We start from the raw sequence: 12,074 nt of genomic DNA, 5'->3' as shown, positions 1-12,074 counted from the left end.
TAAGCTTGATAATTGGCTTGATTTTTCCACGTTCCCGTGAACAGCATCTGTTAATTTTCTGCAACACCTTTACAGATTTATTAGCGTGTACTAGTGATTTACTGCTGAACCAGACGCACCCTGTGGAAACACCCTCAGCTTTTTTTCCCCCCCTCCAATTTTTTTCCTCTCTGCCACGCCACCCTTCCCCATAAGAACAGCTACTGTGTGACAGTTGGTCATTAACTGCAGGGACTAAACAACAGGCCCTTTCAGCCTCCTTTGGTCTTTCCACCTGACTTTTCTTTGTTTCAGATATTTTCAGACCACTTCATTAGAAATTGGGCTATCTGGCAGTAGAGAGATTAGTCCACAATCTAAAAATTTCCCCACTAATCACATGTGACATCAGCCTCCGGGACCCTATGATGGTATTTAAGATGGAATTGGCACCTCTTTCTACTGGGTGGCGTGGTCAAGTAAGGAGACACGACCTGTCACCCTGCTGCCTCTCAGGACTGGCCTGTGATGGGCGGCCCTGTCCTAGGATCCTTGCCTCCTGCTCCTCCCTTCCCCCGTCTTTATCTCTGCAAAGGTGATTCCCAGAGTTCAGGTAACCATGCAGATACAGTTAGCAATAAATAATTTCCTTTCTATCAGGTTCCAGTTAAAATCTGTGAGCTAAGGAGAGATGAGTATTGAGAGAACCTAAAACAGAATAAAATTCACACACCCATCGCATGGGCACTTTTAACTGTGTCTAAAATCATGCCATTAATACATAAGGTGTTGTCATTTAGTTTTATTGCGATTCATACATTTATTTATCATAAAGTGTAATTAGTTTAACTATTTGACTTTTATTTGAAGGCTTCAATTTAGATGGAGGAAAAAACAGTAATGCAGCCCTTTCCTTAGGTTTTTATTTTTTTGAGAACAGCACAGATAAGGATCCACAAATATATAATATACAGCCTGATCCAAAATGGTAAAATAATTATTTAACATAAACAATTCTAGCATTCTGACTTTTAGGCACAGTAGTAAACAATTTATTGTGTAATTCTTTACTCTTGAGTTTTCACATACAGTCTTGCCTTCAAACACTCTTGTAGTACCACTGTTCCCCATTTACATGTGAGTAGACAAAGGCTCAAAGAAATTAAACGCCTTGATTGCAGTCCCTCTTCTAGGAAATGGAGACAGACATGTTCCTAAGAAAAGATCTTAAAATAATGCTAAGAGAACCATCACGACACAAACAAGAGATCCCACACGGTCATGTGAAACACACAAAAAAGAAGGCATCTGTGTTCATTTTGTTCTTAGACATCATTTAAATTTCACCATTTGGGTATCCGAAGTGTGTGTGTGTGTGTGTGTGTGTGTGGGAGGGAGAGAGAGAGAGAGTTAGAGACAGCACATGGGGCGCACACACACATGCAAGGACACTGTTTTGCATGAATGGTAATAGTATTCAGTATCATCAGGTTCCTGAACCAAGTCTCTAGCATGATGCTGAGTCTCTCCCATGCATTGATTTTTTTAATCCTCAAAACTCACGTTGTCACAGTATCTCAGGGAGTGAGCTGATGCTAAGAAAGATAAAGAAACATCCCTAAAGTGCTGTTGCTCACCTTCCTAATTATTCATGGGATCCTCACAGCAGCCCCTACCAGGCAGATGTTACTGCCTTCCTTTTTACGAATGAGGAAATTGAGACTCACAAGGTTAAGTAACTTGGGGAAGAGCCCTTGACGAGTCATCGGTGAGCAGGGGTTTATCCTGAGTCTGATACCAAATCCCTGGGTCTGTCCACGAGTGTTCGGGAGGCGAAGACTTTAGATGCTCAATGTTCCCGTGTCGGTCGTAACACACCAAGCGGCCGTTGGGTAAGGTGTGCCGTGTGTCCGTGACTCTGACGCCCGGGCGCCCTCCTCTCCTTCCAGGAGCTCCGGAACGCTCAGAGCGAGCAGCTTATGGGCATCCGCCGCGAAGAAGAGATGGAAATGTCAGATGATGAGAACTGTGAGAGCCCCACAAAAAAGATGCGAGTCGATGAATCAGGTAACGCTGATAACTGCCACATCCCTGTGAGGTACCGTAATGATCCTCCTCATCTCAGATGGGGCATACATACTGGGAGATGGCCGCATAACTCACTTTTATTTCAGTTACACTCAACTTTCATCTTTGAGTGACTCTGCGTTGTATTAATAGAACTGGAAACTCCTTCTTGGGAACATCATGATTTAAATTGCTCCGGCTGGTTCTCTGTACGTAGGTCTGGGGCTGTTGCACATTTTTTCAAGGATGTTTGCAGGTTCCCATAAAAATCCTTTTCCAGAGTCTAGCAGCCACCGCTGATGCTGAAATACAGATAAAAATTGGTTTCAGTCCGTGTACTTCTTCCTTGGGAAACGTTTAATCCCTAAAGAAGCTTTCTAGCCTCTGAAGCAACGTGCTGGAGAATTAGACTTCTTTTTTCCTAATAAATTTTAGTTCCTAACCTGTAATCAAAGGGATGGCCTCACTTGGTACCAAGAAAGGTGCATCAATCCTTGAGTTACAAAAAGGAGAGAAGCTTAGCGAGAACCTCGCTTTATATGCTCTGCCTAGTCTGAGATGCTGATTTAAAACCCTCTTCTCAAATTGTGTGTAATTCCCTTGGTATTGTAAAAAGCCGACAAGGGAAGTGCTCACTCGCACAAAGGAGACACCGAGGGTGGCTGCTTGTCTGACGGGAAAAGCGTGCCCCAAAGGGCCCGGGAGTGGCCACGATCGCCACCATTGCCCCAGAAAGAAACTGAGAGGAATGGCATAGATTTTCTCTGTCTCCTGAGTACCAGTGAGTAAGACACTCACCTCTCCCAGGCTCTTTCACAGGAAGATTCAAGTGACTAGGAACAGAGGAGCTTTGCTAATCTGCTGGTAGAAGCCGAAATCAAGATTCCAAAATGCTCAGGTCACCAGGACTGCAGAGCAGTCGGAATGCTCTGTTTCTCCAGGGCTTTGCAAGAGAAGCCCAGCGGCAGAAACGATGATCACGACGCGAAAATGCTCCTGCATCCAGATGTTTCCAGGGGGTGGGGTAGAGGGAAAGGTGTTAATTTCCTTAAAGCAGTGCTTCTTAGATGCGTGGTCCCCAGTCCAGAAATACCCGCATCGCCTAGGAAATTACTCGAGACATAAATCCTCGGGTCCTTCTCAAGACCTACTGGATCAGAAGCTCTGGCTAGGGTGGGGGAGGGGGGCGGGGGGCGGTGAGATCTAGCGATCGATCAGTGATTCAAAGCCCTCCAGGGAACCCTGATGCCGGCTGAAGTTTGAGAACCTCTGCCTCAGAAAATGTCCCTTTCATCCTCAAATTCCATTCATGGAAATCATTTAGAAGCTTTGAATAAAAAGCAGGCGCCGTGCCACTATTTTTTGGAGCCATATATCCTTTGTCTGAAAAATGAACGTAGCATTTCTGTGTCCATGTATGTCTCTTATGAAGCTGGTCGATTGTTGGGTCTGGATTCGCTTATTTGAGGAAACCACCCTCCCCACGGCATTTCTATTCTGCAAACCTTCATATATCAAAAGAAGAGAGTGAGTTTGGGTGGGATTTTTCTTAAATTCAATGAGATCTTCCAATAAAGAAAGAAATTTTTGCCTTCAAAAAGGCTTTCATCAATTTTGAAGTTTCTGGATGAGGGCAAGTTTATGCAAAACCTGGATCCTTAACATCCTTATAAGATAGGTAAGGGAAAGAATTGAATCAATCAAACATTCTGATTTGAACCTGTGGCTTTTTTTTTTTTTCCTTCTTATTTTGGGGAGTGTTGGGAGTGGGGTGTGACATTTATTTTCAAACAACCTGTCAATTTCCCAAGGGAGACATATGTACAATCTCATCAGCTGCTTGGGATAAGATAAGAATACTGTTGGCTCAGAATTATAATGATTCAAGAAAAACAGGTTCACCGAGGAGATCTTACAGACCGTGGCAGCAAGCCTGTGTGCACCTGCAGGACTGGCTCCTGCTCTGGAAGAATCCAACCTCTCTTCTCACTGGGGATCACGAGGTCCTCCCCAGAAGTCTGACGGGTGAGCCCTCTTCCCAGACCTCTGCTGTCTTCTCCCGGGGCATCTGAGAAGACCCCGCAATAGGACATGACCTTGCAGACCTTTCTCCAGGCTGGTCCGTTGTTCAGCAGAATGAATGAACACTATGCAGGGAGTGTTGCACACCAAGGCCAAGGGCAGGGATGAGAGAAACAGGCTTCAAATGCCAGGCCCTGAGGAGTTCAAAGTCTTTTGGGGGCTTTTCAAATTGAGATGGACCAAAGAACGTGGCGTGTGGTTTATGAGCAAAGCGTGGGACTGATTAGAGGGAAGGGAAAGCAACTAACCTTTTGATTCCACTGGGCCCTCGAGATCCTGCCCAAAGGCAAGCGGTGGTTGTGCACATGGCTGGGGGGGGGGGGGGGACACAGCCTGACAGCAAGAATTGTCCTCTGGTCTTGTGACTGTGCCTGGGATGAGGTCCCTGTGAACTGCTGAGGGGGGTCCGGCAGCCTGAGGGAAACACCCCTTTCAGCCATATCTCCTGGCACAAATCTGAACGTGCTAGTCCCCTCTCTCCCACTGAGCTGGCCTCTCAAAAGGGAGGGGGGCACGCCCCTGCACTGGCGGGGGGCTGCCAGACTCTGAGATAAAAGAAAATTTCTCCATCCTTTAAGGAGTGCCTGCCCCTTCCTTTTGTGCTGAAAACAGTAAGATTTTGCCTCAGACTTTTCAAGGCAGCAGCTGAGCCAGGAATTCTTGGAAATCCCAGGATGGTTGCAGGGGATACCCTCCTCCTTGGAGCCTCCTGCCCACACGAGGGCCATGGAGAGGCCCAGCTGCCCCAGGGTGCCTGAGTCTGGACCTCAGCGATGCTCGGCCTTTCATCTCCCTCCTAGAACAAAAACTAACCCACGCGGGCTTTATGTCTGAGCAGGAGACGGACAGAGTTGACTTTGCTTTTCAGAAGAGGCACGGTTTAGTATATGAAGACTTGTATGGTACCTGGGGTTTAACTTTTTCTCAAGTCAGAACTTCCCATGGTGTCGCTGCTTTGACGATGATGAAGGATGCTTCACTGTACTTTTGCTGTTTACCACATATAGTAATTGATGGTGTGTCTTTGGCCAGGGTTCCCCTTGTCTGGACCACCGTCACTTCCCTATCACTCTGGGCAGGCTGTTCCGCCGCTGCTCAGCAGATGAATCTTAACAGGGGAAGAAACATTTGTGGGAGCCAGGCTAAGATGCTGATAAAGATGGAAAATGAGGTGAATTTTGCTAAAAATTCAAATTTATTGTTGCATAGTCTGCCTCCTGCTGGAACCAGGCCGAACTGTAAGAGCCAGATCTGTTCCTCTTTTCTCTCTCGTTCTGTGTCTCCCCCTCTCCTTCCCCTCACCTCCTCCTCCTCCTCCCCTTCCCTCCAGGTTGGCAGTGGGGGAGGGGCAGGAGTGCACAGGAAGGAAGGGAGAAAAGAGGGAGTGGGTCCTAGATTGTAAGGCCTCGTGCCTAGAACCTGAATGGTGTCTGTATTGTGAGCGTCAGTGCATCCACGTCCTGTAAAGCCCTCCCAGCCCTGAGCCCTAACAAGGACTCAGTGACTGTTAAGTCGCTTACCTTCTCATCTCATCTCAGTCATCCTCCAGCACCTGGTCCTGGGCCCTTCACCAAGTAAGTGCTCAGTTAAAGTTTGTTGACCTCAGTTGCATATTTCCTTCTTCAGATCTGTGTTTTTGATGCCTCCGTGCCATCGGGTGATAGGAAGATGGTAGCCCTAAGAACATTTTTTCCAGGTAAATTGAAATGGCAGGCATTTAGAAGCATGTTCAAACAAAGATGGTTAATTTCTCCACACTTTTACACACACAGAGTTCAGTGCCTCGTGCTGAAGAGGCCATTGACCAGAGTTGAAACTCAGCGTCATTCCAATTCAACAAACATAAATGTCAAGCACCTTCTTGTGTTCAAGGCGCTGTGGACCCAGGGGATGTGGAGAGAGTTAGACATAGCCTACCCCGCCCTCAAGGGTGTGAGATGCTTTTTGAAGAGAAAAGTATACATTTTAAGTTAATAGAGATGCAGTGCCTGATGCCAAATATGTTTTAAGCCATTGATTTAAATTAAACGTAGACCACGATGTATGTTGCTATCCTGTGTATGTACCTCACCTGATGCTTGGTGAGTGTGTATTGTACGTTGAACACAGATTTTAGAAGAGTAAAACTTTGCCTAACAGACAACCCTTAAACTGTTCCATAAGGCATAAATGCTCTTGGATTTTAATTATACTTCAGTTAAACTCAGAGCTCCTTATAGGAGCAGATACTCTTTCAATCATGAAGAATGTTTTCTGGGTTGTCACTTTCCCATGGAAACTCACCACAACATAGGTACAGATTTTTTAAGAATTTCAATAAGAAGCCAAGCAAGGATTTTCCAGATCTTTCAGCTAACTGAGTGAAATTAGAGACTCATAATTAAGTTCAGTTGGAATTAGAAGTATTCAGTCTCTCTGAAGAGTTTCATATGTATAGCTGGAAGCATTAGGTTAAAAAAAATTGATAATAATAAGGTTCTCCCTGGATACCCACTTTGATCTCTTTGAACACCAAGGCTGCCTTCATTTTTCTGATTTGGTTTATTTCCCGTATGGGAGTGCTTTTGAAAGACATAAAGGATGCTCAACAGAGGAATTACAGTTCGGCACAAGTCTAAGAAGGGACTCACTGCCACCCCAGAACCAGCCCAGGCATGGAAGGAAGGGGCTAAGGGATTCCAGCCCAGGGTCCTGCAGCCAGTTGACAGGGACCAGCCAAGGGGCCATACCACTCGCAGATGGTAGAAGCATCCTTTTAGGAGACATTGAATGTGATCTGAGCAGGCTTACTCTGGGGCCGCTCAGAGCTAGGCAGAGGGACTAGAGCCTTGAGATATGGAAAGTGAGATGGCTCAGTCTGAGGCCACATGCCAGGAGCCGCGCTTCCTGCCCAGCAGAACCCCCCGCTCCCTTGGCGGGCAGGAGCATCAGTACTGAGAGGCGCGTGGACGGATAAGCCGTAGACCTGTTTTCACATGTACTGACAACCTGTAGGAGAAGCAGGCAGTGACACGTGTCCATCAGCCACCACCGGATTAGAGACGACTGTTTTATGTTCAGCCACAGCAGAGTATCTTCTGGGAACCCAAGTGCCAAACGAGGAAGTGTGACAAATTAAAACTTATAAGGCTTAAGGATGATGAAATCAATCTTCTGAGGTGGGTTGAGTAGCCTGCTTCATTCCTAATCTCTTAAAATCGAGCTTCATTTGCAAGAAGTCAAGGCTTTTTCTTTGTTTCTTCCTTTAAAAAAAAAAACTTGCTAATCTTGCCAAAAGAAATCATATTATTTGCGGTAGATTTTTCAGTTCCCATTTCATAATGGATATGTTTCTAGAAAGTGTAGAAATCATTTCTCTACGTTTTAAATGCAAGAGACAGATGCATTTAAGCCCATCCCATAGAGGAGTCCGTGGTAACAGCAGCACTGCTGTCCAGCCAGACTGTGTCTCTCTGTTGTGTAAATTCACACATTTGGAGCCTAAACTGTGTTTAAGCCGGGCCCCCTGATAATCTGATTTTCATATAGCGCCGACAATGCCATCTTCCTGACACTGCACGCATATATGCACAGATTTTCCATAATCATGTGTTTCGTGTCAAATCGATTTGTGTTGCTGAGATTGTGCTGTGTCTTGGAGACCACGGGTATTTCCCTGATACTCCAACCACTCAGCTGTGCGGCCCCTCCAGAAAGCCCCATGTGAGCCTTCACTGAGGCTCTCAGACAGTCCACACCCGGTCAGTGCTAGCTTGGCGCTGGGTGGGTTCTTTGGGTGGTTTCCTGTGCGACAGTCCAGCACATGCTCGCAGCTGCATTTGCAGATCGGGCTCCGGCTCTTTTAAGCCCTGGATTCTTGCTGGTGACATGAGCCCCCTGGAGAGCGATGAAGGGCTCTCGGGCTGATGGGCGGTTGGCAGGCAGAGGAAAAAGTGAGGAACTTAACAGCCAGTGTTCACAAAGGGAGAACTGTGGAGACCTTGACCTGGGAGAAGCGTGGACAGGTGGCCAGGGTGCAGCACGAGGTCACAGCACGGCCATCCCGCGGTGCTCTGATGCCTTTCTGCTGCCGGGAGCGCTGTGATCTAGATTGCAGTTTATTAGGTTTTCCGGGCATTTCATTCTGATAAGGTTTGATGCAGGATCATTACGTAGGGGAGTAGATTTAATCCTGTTTCCTTAGCAGGTTCTAAGGACACTGAGGGAATATTTATGTCATAAGATGCGAAGTTGCTATGGAAAATACTGTAGCAACCTAACATCTTCCCGGAGCCAGGCAGCCACTTGTAACAGCAATCTAAATTTACATTTATTTTAGTGTCATTTTATCGACACTCTTAGTATCTCATTCTGACAGGATGTTAAAATATGTTTTCAGCTTGCATTTGAGCAAAATTAACACAGTGTTGTTGGAATTTAAGTGTGGTTTGCCCAACTTCTGGAAAAAAGTCAGAATATTTTCAAGAGAGTTGAGATGACAGAATCTGGGTAAGTTTGTAACTCCTTTTTTTTTTTTTTCTTTCCTAAATATATGAAAGAATTCCTTAGTGGTGATTATTCCTAATGTTTCCTCTTAGTTTGTAAGTAATGAGTAGGAGTTTCTGATTATGAAATAAGGATCATCCTTTTCAACGTTGATGTAATTAGTCAAGTGCTGGCCTATGACGCCAGTTGGTGCTCATAGAAAATGCTTTTAGTGGATTAGCTCATTGCCCTGCAGCAGCATGGAACAATTTAAAAATGAAATCTATCTTTCATATAAACGTAGTGTCTATTCATTTTAGGAAATCTAATGATTAAGAAGAATGGAAGAAGAAAATGAATCTGGGTTAGTTCTAACACTCCAAGAGACTGTGATTTCTCATTTTTTCCTCCTGCACAGCCTAATACATAAGCATGGTTTTTAAGCTCAGAAACAATAATTCTACATGATTTTCTTTTCAGTCAGAACTCTTTGTGTGAGTGATTCTTTTTTTTTTTTTAGTCCCCCCCCCCCTTTTTTTTTGTTCATAAAATAGAAAACAGAGCAAATGCATGTATATCCTTTCTGGCTCATGGACTCCTTCCTGTGAACCTTGAAGACTTGAAGCTATAATCTTTGAGGTGGTCACAGTGGATACCTGAGGTTATTAAAGGCTGAAAACTAGGCCAGCCCTCCCCAAAGCATCTTTTAGTTCCCTTAAATGTGAGCGTGGCTAAGAGCTCTAGCTATATTGCTGGCTGAGAGTGGAAAGTTAGTATCTATTGATTTTCTTCTATACCGCTCCATCTTAAAATCTTAAAGTGTGACTATAACGTTGTTAAAGTGGGACATTGGCCAAGAGAATCAATACCAGGCCGTATTAAAACATACGCTGTTACCAGCTTCTCAACCCGGATGCGCTGTTTATGAACACCATTGTCGTAATTCTCCTATGCATTTATAACTGCATCGTTCATCCGAACAGTGGGTGACGTAAAGGGATTAGACCCTGACTCCTGACCCTTTTGCCCATTAGCTTTATTAATCAAAGGCCTAAAGATGCCAGAAGTACAGAGAGGGGGGACAAGAAGACATCCTGGAGAATTCCAGTTGGCCACACACGGTTAAGTGCCATACAAGTAATGGAAAAAGTCATTGAAAGCAGTAGTAGTAATTACTTTCTTCCCCTTTCTTGGAAATTCTACCTGCCATTTATGATAACTTCTGCTTAGAAGTCCTGGACATTGAGGTTTATAGCAATTAAAAATTACTGTTATAGCAAGCTCTCCCACATCTAAATGGCTTAGACACTCTTCTCTTTTACTGAGATGCATGTCCTTGATACCAAAGAGGGACTTAGCGCTTAGCAGCTCTACTCCCCAGCCCCAGGACCCAGTGTGGGAGGGCTTTTCTGGGAAGGGGCTGGTAAGGAAAGTTTTATTTGAGACTCCCCGTCACTAAGAGAAGTAGGAAGAAACATTTCTGGAAGTTGCAAAACGGAGTCGATCCATCGTGGTGCTGCAGGCAGGGAGTTGCGGGTTCTTTCATGAGCCCACAGTGACTTCTAGAGCCGCCCGTGTCCCAGAGACCCCTCCCTGCTCTCCACCCAGGGCTTGTGGGTCACTGCTGCTTGATGTAGTTACCCAAATTTCCAACTATGAGAATTAATTTAGAAACACATAAATATCAAACACTAGGGTATTGGTTAATTAATCATCTATCCATAAGCAGCCTTGAGGAAAAAAATCATGTTTTAGCAGACTATATAATGGCATGAGAGAATGTTCTCTAGGTATTGCTAAGTGATTTAAAAAAGCAGTTACAAATCAATGTACAGATCATTCCAGTTGTGTGTTTGTGTATGTGTTGTATTCCTAATTTTTATGTTAGGGGAAAATCTATAAGGAGATAGTCAAAATACTCAGAGTGATTATTTCTAGATAGTATAATTATAGGTGATTTTTTTTCCTCTTTGTGCATCTCAAAAATTTCTATAGTATATACATGTATTATTTAGATAATTAAATTACAGTAAATATTACTTTAAAAATGACCCAGGAGAATCTGTGGTAAAACTCATCTTGATTGAGGAGTCTACCTGGCCGTTTCCAATCATTGAGGGAAGTCAGAAGTAGCAATGAATGGTAACAAGTTCCCAATGGTAGACGTTTATTGACTTGCCTTCTTTTGCTTCTAATTAGGGAATTACCACATTTACTTTGCCATACCTTCTTACCTTCCTCTACCGTATCATCTTACAGTTTCCTATTCCAAATATGATCACACTTGCACCACTATTAAATTGAGGACCCACGAAATAATTCAAGTTCTAACCCAGGCAGACATGTTGAGCTCTTCCCCACAAGGAGACTGGCCACGATAAGTCTCTTCGGGTGTAGAAGAGACCCTTAGAAACCATGTTGTATAACTGTCCTCCTTTTTTCACAACAAGGAATGTGCAGTCCCATGTTGAGAAGTGATGTTATTTGCCCAACATCAGAAGTAGGAGGTCTGGAACTCAGTGCTCTTCCTTCTTTCCAGGCTAATGACCTTTCTGTGGCATCACTAAACGCTATGGGGAAGAGCTCCAGAATATCCCCCAAATGCCTTCGGTGGCATCATTAAGAGTCAGTAAAACCCACCAAGGATTTTGACTGCCTGCTCTGTGCGCAGCACCATGATGCCACGGGCAGGCACAGGTGGCCTGGAGAAGTGTACGTCAATCCAGACAAGGCTTTTGCTTAGCCTTCCTGTTCCTTTCTCTGTTTTCTACTGACGAGGAAGAGGTTGGCTTCCACATAGACAGCGCATCCAGTGAACTGTTCTCTAGCCCGTTCCAACGGCAATGCCCGCTTTTAAAAATATTCGGGAAATTGGCACAGTTCCTTTTCTAGCTGAGTGATATTTATTTCCTTGAAGACGATCTGCTCTATGGCTTTGGGCAAGAAGAAGGAATGGTTTGAAGAGGTGAAGGCGCCGTCCTGTGCCACGTGATGCACTCCCTCGGGAAACAGCACACGCTGTCGCAGCCCATGCCTTCCTTTCCCCGACTCTCCACGCAGGTGAAGAGGAACATGAAAACATTTCTCAGAACACAAGCACAGACGTGATGCTGGATCTGGAATGATCTGAGCCACAATGGTACTTCTTTGATTTCCCACCTCATCCCATGTGTCCTCTGCCTCCCCAGGGCCTGAGAGAGCCTCCTCCAAGATCACAGGTTCAGTGACTCTCCATCTAATTTCAAGACTTAATGAAGTGCTCTCCCTCCCCTCTTGTTCCTGAGGCTTCTCTTTATGAGTAATACCTCTCACTCTTTTTTTTTTTTTTTTGAGAGGAGCAGTAATTAGGTTTATTTATTTATTTTATTAGAGGAGATACTGGAGATTGAACCCAGGACCTCGTGTGTGTTAATCATGTGCTCTACCACTTGAGCTATACCCTACCCACCTCGATCACTGTTAAAAATTAAAAATGTGAGGGA

The 12,074-nt window shown here is 44.8% G+C and overlaps 1 protein-coding gene across 7 annotated transcripts in view; it reads left to right on the top strand.

Annotated features, from left to right (window-relative positions):
- ENOX1 (ecto-NOX disulfide-thiol exchanger 1) overlaps positions 1-12,074 on the top strand; it is a 512,511-nt gene that overhangs the window by 396,006 nt on the left and 104,431 nt on the right. For all 7 annotated transcript variants that reach the window (XM_032496083.1, XM_032496086.1, XM_032496080.1 and 4 more), the window contains one exon: positions 1,929-2,046. In XM_032496083.1, coding sequence (XP_032351974.1) covers positions 1,929-2,046 — 118 coding nt within the window. The remainder of the gene's footprint in view (positions 1-1,928; positions 2,047-12,074) is intronic.

Source organism: Camelus ferus, chromosome 14, assembly GCF_009834535.1.
Source record: "Camelus ferus isolate YT-003-E chromosome 14, BCGSAC_Cfer_1.0, whole genome shotgun sequence".
Taxonomy (NCBI): domain Eukaryota; kingdom Metazoa; phylum Chordata; class Mammalia; order Artiodactyla; family Camelidae; genus Camelus; species Camelus ferus.
Note: the sequence above shows the minus strand (reverse complement) of the source record. Positions and strands in the feature narration are given on the sequence as shown.